At 54.5% G+C, this 24696-nt stretch overlaps 1 protein-coding gene across 2 annotated transcripts in view; it reads left to right on the top strand.

Moving 5' to 3' along the window:
* ADGRG1 (adhesion G protein-coupled receptor G1) overlaps nt 1–21320 on the top strand; it is a 43580-nt gene extending 22260 nt beyond the window's left edge. For both annotated transcript variants that reach the window (XM_040253898.1, XM_040253899.1), the window contains exons 2-14: nt 8072–8165; nt 8729–9151; nt 10708–10840; nt 11380–11527; nt 11950–12081; nt 12659–12775; nt 12988–13033; nt 13256–13359; nt 14095–14213; nt 16318–16586; nt 17891–17999; nt 19035–19303; nt 20853–21320. In XM_040253898.1, coding sequence (XP_040109832.1) covers nt 8072–8165; nt 8729–9151; nt 10708–10840; nt 11380–11527; nt 11950–12081; nt 12659–12775; nt 12988–13033; nt 13256–13359; nt 14095–14213; nt 16318–16586; nt 17891–17999; nt 19035–19303; nt 20853–20983 — 2094 coding nt within the window. In that variant the 3' untranslated portion in view covers nt 20984–21320. The remainder of the gene's footprint in view (nt 1–8071; nt 8166–8728; nt 9152–10707; nt 10841–11379; nt 11528–11949; nt 12082–12658; nt 12776–12987; nt 13034–13255; nt 13360–14094; nt 14214–16317; nt 16587–17890; nt 18000–19034; nt 19304–20852) is intronic.
* Nucleotides 21321–24696: the final 3376 nt, after the last annotated feature.

Here is a 24696-nt window from a genome sequence, read left to right as displayed (position 1 = left end):
AAGTGTCAAAGATGGTGATGAGTCGCCCTGGGGAACATCACAGCCTAAATGGCTCCTGTAGCCCATCTCCTGCTAGTTAATGGCCTTTGGGACAGCTTGGAGGGGAGGGGAGGGGAGGCAGCTGGAGGCTGGGAGGGGGAATGCTGACAGTTTTCTTATCTGTGTGGTGTCAAGATTTCTGAGCGCTCCTCTTTTCACATTGGTAACAGGTGTTCTGCAAAAGAAAAAAAAAAAAAAAAGCTTGCACCATCACACTGGGCTGGGAAACTAAGCCCAACCAAGCTCTGTGGATTTTCTTTCTGCAGGACTTATCAGAGCCTTTGATATGTTAATTCATATGACCAAGTAGGACCTGCAGTATTTCTCTAGCTTGGGAACTAGTGCTTCTTAGGGAGGAACTTCCCTGTTGCTCATATAGTACAAAATCTGCTTGCAGTACAGGAGACCTGGGTTCGATCCCTGGGTCAGGAAGATCCTCTGGAGAAAGGAATGGCAACCCACTCCAGTGTTCTTGCCTGGAGAATCCCACGGACAGAGGAGCCTGATGGGCTACAGTCCATGGGCTTGCAAAGAGTCAGACATGACTAAGTGACTAAGCACACACAGCTTCTTAGGAAGTGCTTGGCAAAGTTACCTCATGGTAAAGTCAGGGAGATAGTTCCAGAGAAGGGAAGGAAGGGGCTCTGGTGACCGTAATGGCTGAAATCACGGGCTTTGAGGTTTGGTGGACTAAAGTCTGAATCCTGGCTTGGCTACTTACTTGCCTGGGCATCACTTAGCCTTTTTGGATTTCCATTTCCTTTTTACGTTGGGGCAATAGTAGTATTTGCTTTATAGAGTTAAGGTGGGATTGAACGATCACTTGTGAAAAGTGCCTTGCACAGTTTTGGGCACCAAGTGAGTGATCGCTAAATGGGAACTGTCATCTCCTGCTCCCCTTCTTGCTGTGCCAGCTAGACCTCTGTTTATTCCCACTCGCCGACTGCTGTTCTGCCAGGCACTGCAAGGCTGGAGTGCAGGGCGGTCGGGGGAGGATGTGGAGGCTGAAGGCCAGTGCATGGTCCGGGATCCCACTGGGGTCTGGTGGGGGCACCTCCTTTGTTTGTTGAGTACATGGCGTTTCTAAGTTAGACCTTTACAGATATGGCACAAGGTTGGCATCCAGTGAGGAGGACCAGTGTGTGCAGAGGTTTGGAGGAGGGAACACTCAAGCCCAGGCTCATCTCTCGTGATGGTGTGTTGGCCTCTGAGGCCTCTTGAGTATACACTCTGATTGCAGATAAAGCAGGTGGCAGGGTGGGCGGCTCTGGATAACTGGCTCTCGGGGGAACCCGGCGTCCTCTCATCTGGGCAGGTGCCCCTCTCCTGCCCTTCCTCGGTCTCCCCCTAGGGCCGGGGCTCGTCTGGGCAAGCGGAGGGAGCCGTGGCCCAGGGACCTGCTGGACAGAAGCCATGGGGCGGCGGGGCCCACGCTGGTGGGGCAGCGCTCCAGAACGTGGGACTCATCCTGGGCAGTGAGCCGGCAAGGTCTTGGCACCCGCCGGCCTCCGGGAGGCAGGCAGCTAGCTTAATTTTTATTCTTTTTAATTGTAGAAAAATTCCTGGAACCTGAAGTCACTCTGTTTTCCCCGGCCAGGCCAGAACACCCTTCCTGGGGGGAGTCTGTGTGGTCACCTAGCTTGGGCTTCAGTCACCCAGCCTGTGACTGAGGGCGGGGAGAGATGGGCCCCACGTTTGCAAGCAGTGCCCCCTGGAGCCCTGGGCTCTGCTGAGGGGCTGGGGGCCCGGCTGAGAGTGAGGTGTGGTCGGGGGTCCCACCAGGGTCTGGTGGGGGCGCTGCCTTTGTTTGTCGGGTACATGGTGTTTCTAAGTTAGACTGCGTTTATGAGAGTTTGGAAAGGGCTGGTGGAGGGTCCTCTCAGCCCCCACCCCACCCCCGTGGAGGAAACACCTGCTGCAGAGCCTCCGCTCTGCTCTAACGTCCCTCCTCGCTCCCCTACACACCCGCACACATGAGCATGCACACCTCATGTGTTCTTCCCTCAAGGACTTCATGCTCACCCACCCCTCTCTTGGCCAAACCCTTCTCTCCTAAGGCCCTCTGTCCAGGGCTGGGGGAGGGGGAGCCAGCATCTCCATGTTGTCTCCCGTCCGTTGTCCCCACCACCCCCCACACTGACCAGCAGCTGAAGATGAGGGCTGGAGCTGGGAAGCTGGGCTGGGTCCTCCCACTGCTGGCTCTCCCTGCAGGAGGGCAGGAGCAGGCTCACACCTGGAGGCCCGCTGGGGCAGGGGCGCCCCTCCCCGCCACACCCCCCTGCTCCCAGCTGTGCTTAAAGGTCCCAGGCACCCTGATAAATGCTAGGTGAGCCACCCAGGATTGTGATTCATCCTCACCACCACTGAGGTGGAGACGAGATGCCACGGGGGAGGCAAGCTGCCCTGGCTCCCGTCCAGAGCGAACCATTTACCACCCAAGTGATCTGGGGCTGGGCCCCACCCACCCCTGACTCTGTAAGACAGGGCTCCAGCCTTGTAAGCCAGTGGTTCTATGCCTGCGGAGTGTTGGTCAACGGGCTGCCTGGTCAAGCTGGACTCCCAAGCCCCACACCAGACCTGGAGCACCTGCCCCTCACACGCTGTTATTGTTTAGTCACTCAGTGCAGCTCTTTTGTGACCCCACGGACTGTAGCCCACCAAGCTCCTCTGTCCCTGGGATTTCCCGGGGAAGAATACTAGAGTGGGCTGCCATTTCCTTCTCCAGGGAATCTTCCCAACTCAGGGATCCAACCCGAGGCTCCTGTCACATCTTCTGCATGGCAGGTGGATTCTTCTCCGCTAAGCCCCTCACATATATTCTATCACAAAACGTTTATGTATCCTTGACAGTACCCTGTATGTATGTGTGCACGTGTTTTCATCCTAATGTTACTACTCTCCTGGCAAAAGAAAAAAAAAAAGGAAAAAAAAATGGGAAAAAAAAAAAAACCATCAAGCTTATGGCAGCTACTGGGTAAAAATTCCCCGCTACTTCTGATTTGCTGAATGAAGAAAAAAAATCTTTTGTGCTATTTTCAGAGATACTGAATGTTAGTGTGGAAGGATCTGTGATAATGCATTTCAGTGAACTTCCTGGGGTGGTTCTGACCCTTCGTGGGTTTGGGCACCTCTGATGTGAACTCCTCGTGGCAAAGGTGGGCATATAGGGTTGAGCATAGGCTGTGGACTGCCCCCTTCCCCACCACACCAGAACACAGAAGTTAATTCTGATGGCAGTTAGGGAAAGCTTCAAGGGGAGGGCGTGTCTTCACTGAGTTTAGAAAGATGAGTTGGATCATGGAAAGAGGGAGGCGATCCAGGCAAAGAGGCTGGTCGGGGGATGGATAAGCCTGCGGTCCACGGAGTGTGTTACTGGCAGGAGAATGCCTGGGGGCCTAGGTCATCTTCCTGGGGAGGCGCCTGCCCGGGAAGGGTTAACCCCAGAGCCACCAAGGTCCTGTCCACTCAACTTCCACCTCTGTCCTCCGAGGAAATGGGTTTTCCAGGAGCCTGGACTGGGCCAGCAGTGACTCGTGGCTCTAAACGGATGGCAGAGGAAGTGAGTCAGGCCTCAGGGGAGAAAGTGAGCCATGAGTCCCTGCCCGTTACCCTCTCCCCCACCGTGAGGATGGGCAGGGCTGGGCCCGCTCTGGAGCCGGGGCATCTCCTCTTGGGCCCAGCCGGCCCGAGGGATTGGCAGCCGGGAGTCTTAGCTTAGATGAGCCCTGGCCCCTCTGCTCTGCCTGGATCCTTGGGGACTCTGTGATGGTGCCCCCCATTGTGTCAAACTGGGCCAGATTGTTTTGTTCTCTGCGTGTGTTTACGGAAGGCCTGAGGTCAAGGGCAGCTGCTCTAGAAGGGGCGGGTGGGGGAGGGGCCTCTACTGGGGACTCAGCCCCCTAAATTCTCTCTCCCAGGCTGGAGTTGTCTGCACAGCCTGTGGTCTTGGCTGTCACCCACTCACCATTTCTCTCTCCTTTTGTTTGGGGGTCTCCCCAAACCAGAGGAGCAAGAATCTCTGGAAACTATTGGCTCCAGCTCTCCAAGGAGTTCTCTAGAATAACACTGAGGTCCATGTCTTAGCTCCACCAGTGGGAAAGCTTACAACAGCCACTGCCCTAGTCTCAGTTTTCTGATCTGTAAAATGGCAAAACAGCAGGACCGGCCTCACAGGGTGGCTCTGAGGATCTCATGAGAGTGTAGATGGTGCCCCCGTCCAGCCCTCCTTTCCCTCAGAGGCTTCTGGGGACCGGCTCAGGTCCGTGCTGTGAGGTGGGAAGTTTTCTGGGTGGGGTTTCAGTCTTCCCAGAAAGGAAATTTCATGCTCGAAGAATTTCCGGTCGAGGTGCTTTGGAAGTTGAGCTGGGGCCCACGAGGGGGTGACGTGGAGGGTGGGAGGGAAGATGTAGGAGTAGGGACCTGTGACGGGCCCAGGGGGCTGGGTGAGGGGCAGGTGTGAGCTGGTCAGGAAGGATACAGAGGTATTGAGCCGACACCTATGGCACCTGCCTTGTGCATATTCCTGCTCTAAATCCTCTATAGATACCAATTCATTTAATTCTCACAATGACCTTTGCGATAGTCTTGATTTTTACACCTATTTACAGATGACAAAAGTGAGGCCCAGAGAAGGTGAGTAGTCCAGAGACACATGGCCATTGAGTAGAGGAATTGATATTTAAACCCAGTCTGGCTCCAGAGTCTACTCTACTAAGGATGGGTTAAAGGAAACCAGGCTGTCCCTCCCCCTCAAATTCCAAGAAAGTCTATAAGACTAGAGTTGTTCACCCTGGAGTGGCTTTTCAAGCAGCCAGGGTAGAGTGAGGATGACCAGGAATGTCAGAGCATGCCATTGACCCCTATCTGTTGGAATAATGGCATTTCACAAATGCAGCCTCACTTGTATCCCTCTGGTGATGGGAACCTCATTCCCTCTTTCTGCTTTTTTGTCCTCGAAGAGAACAGCCCAGGAAGATAAATGAAAACAGATGACTCTGCCCTGTCCTAGGCACTGTTTACTGATAGTGGTAATTCACTTTTTTTGCGGGGGGGGTGGGTAACTCACTTTGAAAGTCAGTGGGCCAGAGAGATACTTGGATTCTAGCCAGCTCCATCCTTGCTTGCTGTGTAAGGTCAGGAAATCACTGGCCCTCTCTGGACCTTGAATGCAAATGCCATAATGAAGAACTGGGGCCATATTTGCAAAGTGATCTGTGAACTCTGAGTTCACAGGTATAAAGCAAAAGTCAAAATAGGGGTTAGGGAGTTGCTTGGAGGAGATGTTGTTTGTATTGGGGATCAGGTATAGACAGTGATAGGGACTGGCAGAAAGGAGGAGGAAAGAGAAGGGGTCCAGCAGAGGCATACTTCTGTCCCCAGATGCTGGGTTTCCTTCCACTGTTCTAGAGTGACAGTTTCAAAAGGAGTCCAAATGGGAGACACTGCTTTAGAAAGATCCTCGGTGTTCTCCTTACTTCAAGTAATAAATCCTTCACTGCCCCTAAAGATAAAAACAAAAACACCAAAACCCAAAAGGAACCAAAATGCTCAGAGAGGATGCAGAGTGAAACCTTAAAAATCACAATTTAGGAAATAGCAGCCATTTCCACTTCCTTCTTCTCTGCGGTCTTGCGATGTCACCAGGGCAGGGTGATGAACCCAGCTGACCAACGATTAGACTGACCAGACCCAAGAAATTAGGGTTCTGTTACATATGCTGGGATACTAGAGACTGGCTTGAGGGGGCCAGGTCTGTTCAGTGAATTCCTGTCTGGGCCACCCCTTCATTTAATGCTGCCCTCAAATAGTCCATCCAAAAGATACTTCCTCCTGGAAGTCCTCCTGGGTTCCCCCAAATCAAAGTCCTCACATGCCCCATGGATGCCAGGCTTCCTTTTGTCTGGCTTGTAGCAGATGACTGCATCTGTCACCACAGACATATGCGGCTCCCTACAGGATGAGGGTGTCTGTTCATGACTGCACCCAGCTCAGTCACTGGGCCAGATGGCCGTGGGTGGGCCAGGCCACCCGGCATCTCTCTGTGAGTACCAGGAACGGAGGTTCCCTGCCAGGCACTACAGTCCTGATCAGGCAGGGAAAGCCCTTGGCCTCTGGAACAATTAAACGGGCAAGCCATTTAATTTCTTAGATCTCAGGTTCCCTATCTGTGAAATGGGTCAAATGCTAGGGCCTATTTCACAGGGTTGGAATGAGGATTAGCATAGGTGTAGGGGTGAGGAGGCTGGGTCAACATAGGCCGGCAGATAGTGGGTACTCAGCTAACAGAGGCTGGGGGAGTGACCCATTCTACACCAGGAGAGGGCTGAGGGGACCTGGATCCTCCCCAGCTTGGACCATACTGTTTCTCCCTGCCAAACTTGGACGTCCCTCTGCCTTTCCGGCTGCCTTGGGAGCTGGCTCCCCCTGGTGGCCATACCAAGAAGTGCCTCTCTCCTCCAGCCCCTGTAGAAGGCGCTGTGACCGCGCTGATCCTTCACTCCAATACCCCTGCAGCCCAGCTGCCCAGTAACCTCCGTGAACACGGGCCTGTGCACAGAGATGGATCAGGAGCTCCCTGTGGAGGAGGGGTGCACCGTCCTGTACCTCCCAGAGCTGGTAACAGGAGACCCTGGCTGGAGGCGGGAACCAAAGGAGTCGAGGACCGACTGTAGAGGGGGTTGAGGAAGACTTCCTGCAGAAGGTGTCCTCTGAGCTGAGTCTTAGGGGTGATCATGGTGAGGTTCTTGGAGGAGAGCCCTGAGAACGTCCTTTTCCTTGCCTTCTGAAGGCCCGGAGAGGGCAGGGTGGGGTGGTTCCTAGTGATGCTACCCTTATTACCCCATCACTGCTGGGTTCGGAAGGGAGGTACTATTATTAGTCCTGTTTTCCCTGACTTACACAGGATTATGCAGCAAGCCAGAGGTGGAGCTGGGACTTGAACTCAGTCACTGCCTTTTTTTTTTTTAATTTTTAAATTTATTTTATTGACGAATAGTTGATTTACAACATTGTGTTAATTTCTGCTTATAGCAAAGTGATTCCGTTATACAGTACTTATATATTCTTTTCAAATTCTTTTCCATTATGGTTGATCACAGGATATTGAATATAGTTCCCTGTGCTATACAGTAGGACCTTGCTTTTCATGCACTCTGTATGTAATAGTCTGTATCAGCTCACCCCAAACTCCCCGTCTATCCCTCCCCCACCCCCCTACTCTGGGCAATCACAAGTCTGTTCTCTATGTCTGTGAGTCTGTTTTTGCCTTGTAGATGTGTTCATGGGTGTCATATTGTAGATTTCACATATAACTGATGTCATACTGTGTTGGACTTTCTGTGACTTGCTCCACTTAGTGTGATAATCTTTAGTCCATTCGTGTTGCTGTAGGTAGCATGATTTCATTCTTTTTCATGGCCAAGTAGGATTTCACTGCATATATGTACCACATCTTTACTCATTCTTCTGCTGATGGAAGAATAGGTTGTTTCCACGTTTTGGCTATTGTGAATGGTGCGGCTATGAACCTAGGGGTGCGTATATCTTTTTGAATGATAGTTTTGTCCAGGCATATGCCCAGGAGTGGGATTGCTGGATTATATGACAACTCTGTTTTTAATTTTCTGAGGAACCTCCACACTGTTCTCCATAGCGGCTGCACCAGTTTACATTGCTACCAACAGTGTAGGAGGGTTCCCTTTTCTTCACACCTTCTCCAGGATTTGCTATTCGTAGGCTTTTTAATGATGGCCATTCTGACCTGTGTGAGACACCTCATTGTAGTTTTGATTTTCATTTCTCTAGTCATTAGCGATGCAGAGCATCTTTTCACATGCCTATAGGTCATCTGTGTGTCTTCTTTCGGCCACTGCCTCCTGATACTCCGCTCCTGGCAGCTCTGGGGGAGGTCCACGGACTGTTTCCACACATGCCTGCCTGCCTTGCATCCCACGTCCATACTACCCTGGTTTGTCCCTCTGTAGGGCTGACCCTGGGAGTCAGGACCTCGGCTAACACTCCTGGCCTCTTTCAGGCAGTGATGTCTCCGGTGCCTTGGGGGAGGAAGATGACTGCCCAAGTGCTGCTGCAGATGCCATTGTTCCTGCTGGGTCTCTTCCTGGTTCCAGGTAGGTTTTCCTGGAGGTGCCTTGGGACTTCTGTTAAAATGCCATCCTTGTGTTAAGGACTAGCACACCCACTAACCCCTTTGGGCAGGCACACACCTACAAATACAGCATAGCAAGTAGACAGTACCTTGGAAAAAAGTTAGAGTCTCCCCTTCATCCTGTCAAATGCAGCCCCCTCGCCCACCCAGTACACAGCTTGGGGTGGGTTTTGGCCCCACCCACCCCTGCAGCCAGAGCACCCTTGTGCAGTGCACAGCCTGCACTGCTGTCTGTAGCAGGCATGGCCTCGTGAAATATTTTATTGCTATTTAAAATATTATTTTACCTTTGAAAGTTTTTTCCTTTCTTTCTTTCTTTCTTTTTTTTTTTTTTTTACTGATTTTGAGTTTGTTCTTTTCCTATTTTTAAGCCAACCATCTTGGAGCAGGGTAGATTCATATTTTTGGAGACCCTTTGAAGTAGGTCCTTGGAATGTGTGTGGGTCCCAGGCACCAGGTTGCTGCGTTCTGGGCCTAGGGCCTGCCTCCAGCCCAGAGTCTCACCTGCAGTCTCTGCCCCCTCAGGTGCCCGTGGCGGGGGCCCCCGGGAAGACTTCCGCTTCTGCGGCCAGCGGAACCAGACGCAGAACAGCAGCCTCCATTATAAGCAGGCGACCCAGCTCCACATCTCCATCAGGAACTCTGAGGAGGCCCTCACCATCCACGCCCCCTTCCCTGGAGTCCACCCAGCTTCTTGGCCATTCCCTCACCGCATGGGCCTCTACCACTTCTGCCTCTACTGGAACCGCCATGCAGGGAAATTGCATCTTCGCTACGGCAGGAAAGACTTCTTGCTGAGTGACCAAGCCCTTGACCTCCTGTGCTTCCGGCATCAGGAGGAGACCCTGGCCCCGGGGCCCCCACTGTTTGCCACCTCAGTCAGCTCCTGGTGGAGCCCCCAGAACACGAGTCTGCCCAGTGCAGCCAGCTTCATCTTCTCCTTCCACAGTAAGGCGACTTCCAGGCAGCAGGAAGAGTTTGGTCCAAGGCCTGGAAACTGGAAAAGCAAAGTGCACAGGGGCTGGGGGCAGGGGGCTTAAAGCGGTCTGGGCTGCCTGTCATGTCATGGAGTTGGGGGGGCTCTGTTCACAGGCAGTGGGGACTCAGGGAAGGTGTCTGAGGAGTGGAAGAGTGTGATGCAAGGTGTGTTTGGGGGAAGACAGGGGTGAGGGAGGAGGGGTGAAGTCCCACCCTGCGACTGCAGTGTAGGTCCAGGTAAAGGAAAACAAGAGATGAACAGGGTGGGAGCAGAGAGAATGGAGAGACAGAACTAGAGGTCAGGAGCTGGAGGAAAAATTCTGCTTCGTTAGCCTCATCTAGACTATTTATCCCCATTTCACAGAAGAGAAACTGAGGCTCAGAGAGGCACAAAGTTGCAAGAGTAACAAGTAAGAGGGAGCCAGATTTGAACCCAGCAGAGGTCAAAGGTCAGGAAGTGGGAAGGCTAGAGGCCGACAGTGAGGTGTGCAGGCTGTCTTTTGGCTGAGATGTGACAGGTGTGGCCTGGCCACTGCCTTCTATTCAGTGCAGAGTGGAGGCAGGGAGGAGGAACTGACCAGAAGGAGCTGGAGGCTTTACCTGGGGTCCAGGATTTCCCTGATTCTGGTTCCTTTCAGGCAGCTCCAGTTTGGGGCAGGGCTCCCAAGAGAGGGGACACAGGGCTTTGAATATGTTAGCATCTCCAGGCCCATGGAAATGCTAAGGGGTGGTGGGGGGTGGGGTGGGGAGAGGGATGGAGGGGCCAGAGGTGGGGCAGGTGGGGGGAGGTAGATGGGGGTCCCTGCCCCAGGCCCGGATTCTGCCCCAACCTGGGAGGGATTAGGGCAAAGTCAGGAACAGCTGTAAATCGGCCTCCTGCAGAGGAGATCTGGCCTGGTCTTACTTGGTCTGTAGAGAGTTTTTGGAAAACATGAGCCAGAGTTTTCAAATGACTGAAAAATCAGGCTTTCTGCCTTAAAAATTCAGATGTGACCACAGGGCCTGCCTTATTTGATGGCATAGGGCCTGCCCTCTCCCGCTATGTCCCTATTTCCATCTGCCGACTTCATCAGAGTTCCATCTAACCCCTGGAGAGGCCTGAGTCTGCAGCCCTTGGGTGCAGGGCAGCCCGGGTGGAGGCCCTGGAGCCACCACAGAAGCCCCCCACCCCCCAGCTCCTCTTGAAGGAGGCCTGGCTGGTCCTGGGGAACTGGCCCTCCCAGCTCCCTGTGTGTGGTCAGAAGGATGCCTGGGGTAGGGGTAAGGGTGGTCTAGCCCACCCTCCTGGGGCTGGAGTTTCTGGGAGCTCCGTATGACAGAGCCCCGTCTGGCTGGCTACATCTCTGAGTGACCTGGGGGAGTCTACCCCACTACCTGGAGCCTCAGTTTCCTGTTCTGTAAAATGGGGACAGAAGCTGTCAGAGTCACAGGGGGAGTAATTGAGAGTGTGATGAGTGTGGCCTGAGCTGAATGAGTGGAACCTCATTCAACAGCCTTTGGTGGGTCTGTCCATCCCTCTCCCCCAGATCCCCCCAACAAGGCCTCCCACAATGCCTCGGTGGACGTATGTGAGCTGAAAAGGGACCTCCAGCAGCTCAGCCAGTTTCTGAAGCATCCCCGAAAGACCTCAAGGAGGCCCCCCTTCACCCCCATGGGCCAGTAAGTGTGGGTCTGCAGCATATGGGGGTGAGGAGGAGGCTCCTCCAGACCTGGGCAAGGCAGGGATTTGGAGTGGGAGACCGTGGAGACCTCCCCTTGGTCTCCATCTCGATTCAGTCCCACAGGCCAAGCCCCCTCTCCTGTCTGAGTCAGAAAAAAAGTCTCTCTTACCAGCACCCAAGCCCTCCTCTCCACCAATAAGGAAAAAGGATTGACCCATTTTACAGCTCAGCAGACTGAGGCCAACTGCTGGGTAGGGCTGCCCGGTGGCACAAAGTGGGTCTGTCCAGGCAGAACTGGACCCAGAGCCTGGTGGCTGAGTCTGAGGATAGGACCCCACCCCGCTCCTTTCCTGTTTGTGCTGAGGCCCCAGTTTCCTCCGCATCACCCCCGCAGGTCGTTCTGTTGGGCCCCACACTCTTTCCTGTGTATCAGTCTGAGTTGCCTCACTGCTCCCTCGGTCTTCCTGCCTGCTGGACTACCTGGATCCACCCCTCACCCCCAGCAGTCATCTCCTCCTCTCTCCCCCGTGCTTCCAGGCAGCTGCAGAGCCTGGAGTCGAAGCTGGCCTCTGTGAACTTCACAGGGAATGCTGTGTCCTTCGAGGAGGAGCGGGTCAACGCCACAGTGTGGAAGCTCCAGCCCGCCTTCAGCCCGCAGGACCTGCACATCCATTCCCGGCGGGAGGTCAGGGGTCAGGATTGGTAGCCAGGGCAGGAAGCAGATGTAGAGGCTGCAAGCGCTCCCTCCTCACACCCCCCTACCCCCCACACCCTTCCCCTCACCCCCCCACCCTTCCCCTCACCCCCGCACCTTTCATATCCCCCAGCACACCAAGGGGCCATAGGCAGGGTCAGTGTCTGACACCCAGACACCGGAATAAACATGACTCTCCCAGGCCATTATCCCCTGGGCTCTAACCACAAGACTCCCTAGCCAGCACTGGTGCCAAGGAAAGGAGTGAGCAGGGTTGTTGTGAGTCTGGCCTGGCTTCGTGAAGGAGGTAGGCTTAGAGATGGCAGCGTGCAGGAAGACGTATGCTGGGGGGACATGGCGGGGACCTGGAGGTCCACTTCTGGCTGAGCCCCAGCGGGTCCTCTGGTCTGCAGGAGGAGCAGAGCGAGATCCTGGAGTACTCGGTGCTGCTGCCCGGCGTGCTCTTCCAGAAGACCAAGGGCAAGAGGCAGGAAGCTGAGAAGAGACTCCTCTTGGTGGACTTCAGCAGCCAAGCTCTGTTCCAGGTACGGGGTGGTTGTCCTTGTGCCCTCCCTTGGGGAAAGCAGCTTCTGACAGAGAGATGGAAGGTAGGCATGGAAGGTAGTCCTCTCCTCCAAGAGTCTTTGTAAAGTCAGAAATCAGATGGCAACGTGCATGACATTTAGAGCTGCTGCTGCTAAGTCGCGTCAGTCGTGTCTGACTCTGTGCAACCCCATAGACGGCAGCCCAACAGGCTCCTCTGTCCCTGGGATTCTCCAAGCAAGAATACTGGAGTGGGTTGCCATTGCCTTCTCCAATGCATGAAAGTGAAAGTGAAGTCGCTCAGTCATTTCTGACTCTTAGCGACCCCATGGACTGTAGCCTACCAGGCTCCTCCGTCCATGGGGTTCTCTAGGCAAGAGTACTGGAGTGGGTTGCCATGCTGGGAAAGGTCTAAATGGTGTTATTCTTACTGTGGTGTAAATGACTACCCATGCAAGAACTGCTTCCTGAGGGAGACTCAAAATCTGGGAGCAGTGTACTGGGCAGAGACAAGAGTGTACTCTTCTTCTCAGTCCTGAGCCCCCTCCCTCCCCTCTCCTCCATACCCCATATATCTAGGACAAGAATTCTAGCCAGGTCTTGGGAGAGAAGGTCTTGGGTATTGTTGTGCAGAACACCAAAGTAGCCAACCTCTCGGAGCCCGTGGTTCTCACCTTCCAGCACCAGCCACAGCCGGTGAGTTGTGAGCCAAGCAACCCAGGGGACAAGGGTCCCTGTTTGCCCATGTGCTCCCATCCCTCCTCTTTTCTGAAAGAAAACTGATTGACTGGCTGAGGGCCCTGGCCAGTCAGGTCAAAATAGAGTGGAGCCCTGGCACTGGCTCCCTCAGCCTGGCGGGGAAGGAACAGACTGCCACAGGCACCCCCCCTTCTTTCTTGTCCCTACAGAAGAACGTGACTCTGCAGTGTGTATTCTGGGTTGAAGACCTGACATGTGAGTGTGTGGGGGGGTGCTCTGAGCTGGGCAGGTACCTGGAGGCAGGTAGTGGGGGTCCTAGAGGGTGAGGTACATGGAGTTAATCCAAGAGGGCTTCGTGGAGGAAGGTGGCTTTGAAGAAAGAGTGATGGCAGGTTAAGTCATGCATTTGTGGGGTACTAGGGATGACAGTGGGGGAGCCTAGCTTGGTCTCAGAGCCTCATGCTGGCCCTTCCTCAGCGAGCAGCCCGGGGAGCTGGAGTGATGCGGGGTGTGAGACCATCAGGAGAGAGACACAGACATCCTGCCGCTGCAACCACCTGACCTACTTTGCGGTGCTGATGGTACACGACCCCCTCCTGCCCCACTGCTGCCCCTTCTCACACATATGGCATTCATTCCTCACAAGCCTCAAGCTGACTCCTGTTGTTGTCCCATTTTATCGATAAGGAAACTGCGGCTCAGAGAGGTTAGGCAATTTACTCAAGGTCACACAGCTAGTAGTAAGTAAAAGGTCTCTGAAGTCCTTGCTCTTTATCCCCCAGTTTGGGTGCCTGATACAAACGCAGGTTCCTGGTCCTAACCTAGGATTCTGATTCTAAAGGGCTGGGGTGGGGGCAGGACTGTGTTTCTATAGAGCCTTCCAGGGGATGCTGAGGCCCAATGCAGGGACCCTTATGGTGGACTTCAGTACCTCCCCCAAGATCTCTGTGTCCTACATTCATTCTCCCAGAATTTTAGGACCCAGCATCTGAGGGACCAGAGTGGTCCTCTGGTGCTCTCTGGGTATCGGGAGCTCAATCCCTCCCAGGAGACTTATTTCTGGGTTGAGTGTTCTAGAAACATAGTTCGTGCAAGGACAGAAAAGGGGTTCTCTGGTGGAGGCCGCTGGACCTTGGTGGGGACGGGGATCCATATGAGAATGTGGTGAAAAACTGCACTCATGGGACCCCACTCTGCTCCGCTAGGGGGGGCAAGAGTGGCTCACAGGTGCCCCAGGTCCCCCGGGGACCACAGGTTAGCCCCCTCTGGGCACAGCCTCAGCACGGAGGCCAACCCCGACGTGCCCTGTGGCGCAGGTCGCCTCCGTGGAGGTGGACGCCGTGCACAAACACTACCTGAGCCTCCTGTCCTACGTGGGCTGCGTCCTCTCCGCCCTGGCATGCGTCCTCACCATTGCCGCCTACCTCTGCTCCAGGTAGGGCCTGGGGCTGGGAGGGAAAGGGGAAGACGGGAGAGCCTCCATTCCCAGCCCCCGAGCTGGGACCCCACAGTCAGGGGACCCACCCTGGAGACGGGCCTGACTGACCCTGACGTGTGTGTGTGTGTGGTTTGTGGGAGCCCTGGGAGGTTCAGCTGACCTTCCCTCCTCAGATCTGTGATGTTTGGGTAACATCACACTGACAGCTTATATTAGTTGCCAATATTTAAAATCGGGCAAGTTGACGTAAGAATCTAGATGCCTGTCTTTGAAGGACCAGATGTGATTCCACTGGGGGCATACAGTAATATGATGATGCTGGTGATGATAATGGTAAACAATTACATCAAGCTTCCCACATGCCACACCCTGTTCTTTTTTTTTTTTATCATATAGAATACATTCCTTTATTTTAAATATCCCATTGTTTCCCTCTATTTTAAATGCATTTCAATACTTTATTTGCTTAAAGGCTGCTCAAAGATTTGCAAATTTTTTTAGTGCAATTTTTTTCTTTTTAAAAAAATTTATTTATTTCAATTGGAGGCTAATTACTTTATAACATTGTAGTGGTTTTTGCTATACATTGACATGAATCAGCCATGGGCACACCCTGTTCTAAGTGCTTTATATACATGAACTAGGTTCATCCTCACAAGGGTCCTATGAAAGAGTGCTCAGAGAGGGTAAGTGACCTGACTGAGATCACACAGTATGGAAGTGGCAGAAGCAGGCTTGAACCGAAGCTGGCAGGCTCCAGGCCCACAAGGCCCCAGTTACTGAGCTGTCTGGCAGTGGCCTCTGTGGACAGTCAGAGCCTCCAGGGTTCTTCCCAGCCCCCATTCCCTGGTGTCTGTTTTGAGGCCCGGCCTCCTGGCTCCATGGAGGAACCTGTCACCCTAGTTGTTTGGGTGCCTAAGGAGAGAAGAGGTCACCTCTGGCAGAGTGAAGAATGCCTCCCCCCACCCTCAGACAGGCTTGTGTGTGGGGTCTGGATTGTCAGAGCTGGGCTTTGCCTAAACTGAAGTTCACCTGCAGTTGGGGCCTGGAGCAATTGCGGTAGAGGGGAGACAGCCTCAGTTCTGGAGTGACACTTGGAGTGTGCTCACTGTCCTCGTGGGGAGGAGGGGAGGGTGCAGCCGTGTGCAGGCATGGTCACAGATGCACACGTGGTGGGCTGGAGTCGGTGATGAAGAGAGACGGCTGGCAGGCTTAGTGGAGGGCCAGGAGTGGGGGCACAAGCCCCCCAGCACTTAACCCACTGATCACAAAAGTGCCCCTGAACACAGGGACGGGAACCCTTCGGGACTGAGCATCTTATCTGTGCTGGGTGCTTTATTTCAGTTTAACCCTCATCGCACCCTCGAGGGGGGCCAGTCCTCCCACTTCACAGATGAGTAAACTGAGGGTGAGGGGGTGGGGCCAGCCAATTGTGGTGCCTTGTGTTGGGGGCACGGCAGGCGTGGAAATCCAGGATGGCAGGTGTTCTTCTGCGCCCTCTGGGACAGGCAGTGGATGGTGCCAGGCAGGGCACATTGGGGGCAGAAAGGCTGACGATGCCCTGGATCACATAGTATCTTGGGATGGGGGCAGGGCAGGCACACACGCAGACTCAAGGGCACAGGCGCACACAGCCTGTGCTCACAGAGGTACAGTTGTGCAGACAGACATGGAACGTGGGTGGCGTGGATTCTCCAAAACAGCAAAAATTCCAGTCTTTCCCTTCTGACTTTGGGAGCATCTGGTTGATGGTCAAGTCTGTGTTGATTGGAGCATCTATGCCTAGCTAAGGCTGCTGTTCATTGCACACACAGTGCCTGAGCCTGTGGGTGCTGGATACAGGGTAGGTGCAGAGGGACAGGTAGGCAAGAGCCTGGCTGCAGCCACAAGAGTAGGATAGGAAGCGCGCGCGCGCGTGTGTGTGTGTGTGTGTGTGTGTGTGTGTGTGTGTAGTCTGGGAAGGCTGCCTGGAGGAGGAGAGGTGGGTGTGTAGTCTGGGAAGGCTGCCTGGAGGAGGAGGGGTGGGCAGGCCCTCAGGCCCTCCCACCTCCCACCTCCCACCTCCCTGCCTTCCCACACTGACCACCCCTCACCTGTGCAGGAGGAAGTCTAGGGATTACACCATCAAGGTGCACATGAATCTGCTGCTGGCCGTCTTCCTGCTGGACGTGAGCTTCCTGCTCAGTGAGCCGGTGGCCTTGGCAGGCTCCGAGGCTGCCTGCCGTGCCAGCGCCATCTTCCTGCACTTCTCTCTGCTCGCCTGCCTCTCCTGGATGGGCCTCGAGGGCTACAACCTCTACCGACTTGTGGTCGAGGTCTTCGGCACCTATGTCCCAGGCTACCTGCTCAAGCTGAGCATCGTGGGCTGGGGTAAGTTAGTGGAGGGGGTTTATGGGTTCCCCCCAGACCGGCCTCTTCCTCTTGGCCTTTGACAAAAGCTGGGCACTTCGTCCCACTTCTCCACCTACGATTATTCCCTCTCTGCTTCCTTCACTCACCCATCCTCAGGGGTTCTTTACCTTGGCTGGATCAAGGTCCTCTTTAGGAGGATGAGGTGATGAGCCCTGTCTCCAGTAAATGCTTACATATTCTCTTCATCTCTGTTTTACAGGTAGGGTTTGCAGACAGAGCCGCCATGTGCGGATGTGCAGGTTGGGCACTGCTCAAAGGCGCCCAGTCGTGGATGAGTGGGGCTGTAATCCAGTCCCCACATAATGCCTCTAGGCTGGTGGTGGCCCAGACTGTGCATCCTGATGAACCTCAGATAACAGATTCCCAATGGCTCTGGCATTTGTTCTTAGCCAATAGCAACCCAATTCACCTACAGCCCGACCTCTCTTTTGTCAGACCCAAGGCCTAGAGGCACACACCACAAGTCCTTTTGATCGCTGCACAGGCCCATCAGCCTCCACATGTCCCTGATCCCAGCTTGCTGCTCCTCCCATATTTTTCATTTGGTTCCTTTTTGGTTCTTATCATTGATCTATATGAAATTCCTTCAGAGTTGGCTGTTTGTCAAAATCCAGGTGTTTAATGGTGGGCAACCCCTTCCAGGGAGCTCTCCATCTCCACCTCATGGACAGAGTCAAGGCCCAGAATAGACATCCCATTGGAGCATAACTCTAGATGTCTCCCATTGAGCTGTCCTCCACCCCACCAATGTCTGCTTCTCCCCTTTCTCCTGTGACATCCAGCTCCCCAGCAGGGACCTGCTGGCCCTTTCCCTCAGGGCCTTCCAGGATGGCGAGGGGGCAGGGGTTAGGTTAGGGGAGATAGGACCCTCTCTGGGAAACCAGGAGCTTCCTTCATAGCTCAGTTGGTAAAAAAAATCTGCCTGCAATGCAGAAGACCCAGGTTCAATCTCTGGGTCAGAAAGATCCCCTGGAGAAGGAAATGGCAACCCACTCCAGTATTCTTGCCTGGGAAATCCCATGGACAGAGGAGCCTGGCGGGCTACAGTCTGTGGGGTCATAAGAGTTGGACACCACTTGGGAAAGCAGAACTGGAATAGAGAAGGAGGGTCCAAGCTTGGAGGACTTGCCCCAGGTGGAGCTGGCTGGGCTCTGGGAGCACAGGTCTCGGAGGGCACGTGAGAGGAGGAGGGCTCACCAGAGGGAAGGGGAGGGCAGACCTCGGAAGGTGGGAGACGGAGCTCCCTGCTTTGCTGTCCACAGGCTTCCCCGCTTTCCTGGTGATGCTGGTGGCGCTGGTGGACGTGAACAACTATGGTCACATCATCCTTGCCGTGCACAAGACCCCTGAGAGCGTCATCTACCCTTCCATGTGAGTGGCTGTGCAGTGGGGGCAGGAGTGTGGTCCTCATGGCGCAGAAGTCAGAGCAGCCTGGGCCCAGGTCGCACTGACCAGGAGACTCTTGGGTGACGGGTGCTGGAGGTACTGGCCTGGCCTTGGCTGGAGCTCTGGGCTAAGAGTGATGCTTCTCTCCGGGAGGGTGAGGACAGGCTTGGATCTGCCACTCACTTGCCAGATAACCTTGCGCAGGTCCTGGCCCCCCTCTGGGCCTCAGTTTCCCCACTTGTGTGTGGCGTCTGAGCTGGAGCAGATGAACCTCTAGCATGTTTCTTTGCTGCACACTTCTATCTCCCTCCCCATGGAAAGATGGAAAGACTGAGACCCAGAGAAGGCAGGGATCCACACCACCCCGCTCAAAGGTACCCAACCAGGAGATGAATGGGGCTGAAATCCAGTCCTACATTCAGCTAATTCACCCAGGCTGGTGGTGGCCTGGCCTGTGAGTCCCTCTGAACCTAGAGTAGAATCCAGAGCTCCTGAGCCCTAGGCTAGGAAGGAATCCTTTCCGTTCCTTCAGTGTTTTAAAAATTTCAGTTTTTTGCATCATAATCTTGTGATTTTTGCCTTACCTGTATCATCCGTATTATTATTGTTTAATTTTTTCTTTAAATCTTCTGGCTTGTTAAATGTATTTTTTAAGTCATATTACACATAAATGGGAAATAAGCACTACTTGTCATAAACAGTGAAAAGTCATGAAAGGAACAAGATAACCCTGCTACTAAATTCTTGATGAAAGTGGTGATCCTAAGTCTGACTCTTTTTGAAAAGGGAGACTAGCAAGTGTTAAAAGTGTAAAAACACATTAGCTCCAAACTGAGCCTTTCTCTTGACTGTAGAGAAGGAATATAGGATAGTTGGAAGAAGAGTGACTTTTTGGCCCTTGAATGAGTGGTGTCTAAAGTAACTGCCCTGTAACTGGGGCTCACCATGGTGCTTGCCCACGGCCCAGGAAGCACCATGTGAGCCCAGCCTTGCCCTGAGCCTTTGTACGCTTGCCCACAGGTGCTGGATCCGGGACTCCTTGGTCAGCCATGTCACCAACCTGGGCCTCTTCAGCCTGGTGTTTCTGTTCAACACGGCCATGCTGGGCACCATGGTGGTGCAGATCCTGCGGCTGCGCCCACATGCCCAGAAGTGGCCCCACGTGCTGACCCTGCTGGGCCTCAGTCTGGTCCTTGGCCTGCCCTGGGCCTTGGTCTTCTTCTCCTTTGCTTCTGGCACCTTCCAGCTTGTCGTCCTCTACTTCTTCAGCATCATCACCTCCTTCCAAGGTAGGTGTGGAGAAGACCCCAGACCCTGGCCCAGGAAAGGTGCCCATACATAGAGAACAGGCCACGGACGAGATGACCCAGATGACCTGAAGCCTCCCCTTCTCTGGGCCTCAACCTTCCTGTTCATAAAGTGGGGGCCTCGGCCACAGTTGACAAGTCTCTGTACAGTAGGTACTGATGAGTACCTACTCTGTGTAGACTCTATGTTAAGCCCTGGTGCTCCAGCTGTGAACTAGCCAGGCAAGAGCCTTGCTTCTCAGAGCTCATCTCTAGTGGGGAAGACCAAGTGTGGCCCTGAAGACCAAGGGCCACAGGCATCAAACGGCATCTGGGAGAGGAAGGAAGTAATAGTGGGCAAGGTGATAGTCTGAGCCTGCTGGGGGACACTTGGAGGGGGAGGCCCCTCCATTTAGGAGATATCCAGAGACAACAGAAGGATCCAGCCATGGATCTAGGGTGGCCCTCACTTCACCTCCCTCACGCCCCACCCTGTTGCACAGGGACCCCATGGAGGCCTCGCCTTCCCTGTTTTCCTGCCCAAGTCCTCCTCCTACCCAGCACAGTGAAAAACAAAGGTGGATCTCTCCACTCACGGAGAGATCAAGGGTCCCATTACTGCAAGGGTGTTTCTCGGACCAGCAGCATCAGCAGCATCAGGAGCTTCTTGCAGACGCCGCCTCTGGCCCCCCCAGGCCTGCTGAGTCAGAGTTCTCCCTGTTACAGATGCCCAGGTGCTCCTTAGAGGCTGAGGAGACCTGCTCTAGGGCTGGAGTGCTCCAGGCAGAGGGAGAAGCGTGAACAAAGGTCCTGAGGCCAGAAGTAGGGTGTGTGCTGGAGGAGGAGCTGCGTAAGGGGTAGTGAGCTTGGGGGGAGGCGGGGAGGAGGTGAGGGGGGAGGAGCAGAGGGGCTGGATCGTGGGGGCCTGGCTTGATGCCATGAGGGTCTGTTCCTGCTCTACCTGCACCCCTCTGCCCCCACCCCCCAACATCACACACACACACCCCTTTGTTTTTCACCATGTTGGGTAGGGAGGAGGCCTTGGGCAGGAAAACAGGGAAAGCAAGGTCTCCATGGAGTTCCCATGCAATGGTGTGAGGGAGGTGAGCCTTTGTTTTCTCATCTGTGAAGTGAAGGGGACTCTGTAAGGATGCCGATCAATTCACCCATTTACTGAGCTATTGCTAAATCACAGTAGTATTATTTGGGGAGAAATACTATCACCTGGTACTTAAGCAGTGGCTCCAGAGCTTGACCACCGCTGCTGGACTCCTGGCTCAGCCAAGCCCCTTATTGCCCTGGGCCTCAGTCTCCCTGTTTGTAAAACAGAATGGTAATAATGAGGCCTGGTCTCAAGGGACCTGGAGAGACTAAAGTGAGATGATACACAGAGCGTTGCCCAGTGCCTGGCACAGAGTCGGGACTCCTGGGATTGAGTCTGTGTGGGGAGCCTGTGAGGGGGGTGTGGGCAGATATGGGTCAAAGTGGAAGGGAATGGTGTTGGGGAGGCTGCCCCCAGCCTCTAAGCCCTGTACCCCATTGCTGCCCACAGGCTTCCTCATTTTCCTCTGGTACTGGTCCATGCGCCTGCAGGCCCAGGGTGGGCCCTCCCCTCTGAAGAGCAACTCGGACAGTGCCAGGCTCCCCATCAGCTCGGGCAGCACCTCGTCCAGCCGCATCTAGGCCGCCAGCGCACCCCGCCGGTGTGAAGAAGCAGAGTCACCTGTCTCTCTTCACTGCTGCCTGTGGCCCCTGCAGCCAGGCCCGGCCCTGGGTGGGCCAGCTGAAGACTTGAGAAGGCCCAAGGACCTTGGAGGGATGGGGCTGTTGCCATGGCAGCCAGAAATTCCCAGCCTGGGCCTTCTGACTACTTGCCTCTTGGGTCCATCTCAGGGGGCCCAGGAGTGGGACTGAAGGCTGGTCTTAATGCACCACCACTGGACCAGCCCTTGTTGCTGGGGGTTGGGAGGCTGCAGGACTTGAACCTGGGAGGCTGGCGGCACCCTTGGTCCTGTGCTTTTGCCCAGGACAGAAATGTGCCATGGCTGCCCTGTCTTTGGTGATCACCACAAGGGTACTCTGTAGCCCCAGGCATTTTAACGTAAGGATGGCACGCAGGGAAAATGGGTCGAGGCAGAGCTTTGAGCCAGACCCCTAGAGGAGCACAGCTTCCCTACCTCTGAGCCCAGGGCCCTCCCCCTTTGTCAGCCTTCCCTCCCCAGCCTTCCCTCTCCCCTTCCTGCTCCTCCCTTCGTCTCCTAGGACCTCCCTAACCTTCCACTCACAGCCCCACGGTCCCTGATTCCAACCCTGGACTTTGGGCAGTGGTTCCCAAGAGCTGCCTGGCGCCTGCTGTAAACCTTTATTTACTGTGTGGGCCTTTGCCTGCCCCTGACTCAGGCTTAGTAGAAACATTTCTGGGCTGGGCTAGGTCCATCTTTCCATCTGGGCCTCTCCAACGCTGCATCACCCTTGCTCACCACTGCCAAGCCCACACCTCACAGGGGCCCACAGCTTCTCCCGAAGCCCTCTTGCCTCACGAACTATGGGACATCTCAGTCAAAAATCGTCTCCACCCTAGCCCTCCAAAGACTGAGACACGCCTCCCCTGATGATGCTGGTAGAGCCTGATGTGCCCCTTAGTGCCCCCTGCAGGCAGTTTTGATAACATGGCAGCCACTCACAGTTAATTCTGCTGGACACGAATGGCCAGACCTGGTCATTCCCTGATGTGAGTTCTCAGTCTAGTGTGGGAACCATGCACAAACATGAGAACTCTTAGAGCTGCAGGCACAGGGTTGGGGGAGCCATCACTTCTCGCTGGGATTCCAGGAAGACTTCCTGCAGGGGAGCAACATTTGACCTGGCTCTCAGACTCAAAGATGGGGAAGATTTCCTTTGTAATTACCAGTCCATTTGTCTTTTGATATTGAAAAGAAGTATGTGTTCATCGTAGAGAATTTGGAAGTTGTAGAAGAGTGCACAGAAGAAAATAAAAGTCAGTTGTCACCTAACCAACAAATGCAAACATTTTGGGGCGTTTCCTCCGGAACTTTGTTCTGTGCTTCTAGTAAGAGTCACTGATGGGGGTGGGGCGGGGGGCACAATAGAGAAACATGAACAAGAGAAGACGGCATGTATAAAAGAAATCTACTGGAAATGTTATCAGGGCAAGGGGGAGGAGAAATGGCAACTGGGTGTCAGCACTGGGGAGGCAGCGGCAAATGGTGGGGTCAATGGGGAACTGAACGTTACGAGCCTCACGCTGAGGGTGCAGCTGCTACTCGGCTTGAACCAATCACCACCTTGCAAGAATGAGGGCCCGTGTAGCTAGGCCACACCTGCCTTTTATGAGGAGAAATCCAGATTGTGCTGGTGTAAAATCCCCTGATTTAAAAAACTTGACTAGGGACTTCCCTGGTGGTCCAGTGGCTAAGGCTCTGCCCTCCCAGTGCAGGGGACCCAGGTTTGATGCCTGGTCAGGGAACTAGACCCCATGTGCCTCAACTAAAAGAATCCCGCATGCTGCTCCTAAACATGCCACTTGCCACAACGATCAAAGATCATTGAACAAAGATCAAAACCCACGTGCAGCAACTAAGACTTGGTGCAGCCACATAATTAAATAAAAATAATAAATATGAAAAAAAACCCTTAGCTAATCCAAAATATTCACCAGTCAAAGAAATCACATTTGAGGGCTGAATTCAACCCTTGGCTGGTCACGGGACGTATGTAGCCAGTTTACTGACCTGTGTGCAGTGGGTGGGCTGCAGGAATAAACTGATTGGATAAACTGAATTATCCAATAAATTGAATAAACTGATTCTCTCCCATCATTGCCTTCTACCTTGTCCCGTCAAGTCTCCCCTCTCTGTCCTGTGAGGCAGGTCAAATAGCTTCTCATCCCCACTTCAGTTTCTGGAAGCAATCTTGTTTGATCATGGCTCTTTGTGTCTAAAGGTCCAGTGTAGCTCCAGTCCTGGCCCACATTTGAGCTTTCCATCCCCGCAGTCTCCTCCCTTCTGTCCTGGCTGCTCCAGGAGGAACATGGGCTTAGGAAACAGGCATGGTCTCCAGAGATGGACAGGAAGTGGGGTGAAGGGCCCTGGCAGCCAGGGATGGGCAGGCAGTGATGTCACAGGCTTGAATGTGGGATATTTGGGGACCTGCCCAGACCCACTTCCATCGGCCCCTGGCTCTGCCCTTCTCCAAGTGGTGGGCTCCTCTTGTGCCCCAGCCCCTGAAGGCAGAGGACAGACCTCCTCCCCGACTCCGTTGTCCCGACTGCACATCTGGGTGGGATGCACAGAGATCAGGGCCATCTCCCCTTCGTGGACCTCTCTGGGGGTCTCTCAGACCAACATTACTTGGCTAGACCTTAGGAAACACCTCCAGCCATCCTCAGGGAGGGCAGGAAGGGTGACCCAGCCCCTTCCCCCAGGCCGGTAGCACTCCCCTCAAACAAATCCTCCCACTCCAAATGACTCTCTTGAGCACCTAGTGTCTGTTTCCGGGGCCAGCTCATGTAGCGGGGACCAGGTTTCTGGTCGGATCTCATCCTTTCGTGACAGCCCTGAACGGGCCATCTGACGGCTCTGCGGTGCTCCTCAACCCAGATGGTTCTTATCACACTCATCTCTGGGCTGTGGGACTTTGGACAATCGGACCACTGGTCCCACCAGGCTTGTTTCCCCCTTTGTGTGGGAAATGGGCTGGAATAGCCAGGAGGTGAGTTGGCTGGGCCTGTCCAGAGTACCAGAGGCCTCGCACCAGGAGACTCCAAACCTGGAGCCATCTGAACAAGCTGAGGATGGGAGATGGTTGAAGGGGGGAGGTGTTCCTGGGAATCCCCAGGGCTCTGAGTGGCTCCATGCTCAGCTCTAGCCCCTGTTGGGCCTAGGAGAGGTGGCCGCTGCTCTGGCTCTGCCGGACCTTCCCTCATCACTTTGCCAGTCCCCGGTCCTGTCTTCCCAGGTGGGCTGCACACTCTGGGTTCCGGTCTGCAGGGCTCAAGCTCTTTACAAAAAGGCATCCGGGAGTCCCTCTGCGAGCCCCAGGTGCCAGGTGGGTCTCCAGGGGTGGAACCTAGCAGTCATGGTTCACAGATCCCTTGCCCTGACCTGCAGCTGGGAGAGAGGAGGCGGCCAGTCAGGTGGAGGTGGGCGGAGGGGCAGGCCAGTGGCTCCCATTCACCCTTCCAGGCTTCTCTGCAGAGGAAGTGCCTGGGGTCCTGTCAAATTCCCACCTGCCCCCTGTGTGGCCCCGACCCTCCCAGGGCCCAGAGGGCCTAACAAGAGGCTGAGTCCTGTCTGGACACTACGTGGGAGGAAGGGGAAAGAGAGGCCAGCCAGGGCTGGGCGGGCCTACCAGTCTTTTGAGTCCTCCCCATGCCT

Source organism: Oryx dammah, unplaced genomic scaffold (assembly GCF_014754425.2).
Source record: "Oryx dammah isolate SB20612 unplaced genomic scaffold, SCBI_Odam_1.1 HiC_scaffold_13, whole genome shotgun sequence".
Taxonomy (NCBI): domain Eukaryota; kingdom Metazoa; phylum Chordata; class Mammalia; order Artiodactyla; family Bovidae; genus Oryx; species Oryx dammah.
The sequence above is the reverse complement of the archived record's forward strand: the minus strand, read 5'-3'. Positions and strand labels throughout refer to the sequence as shown.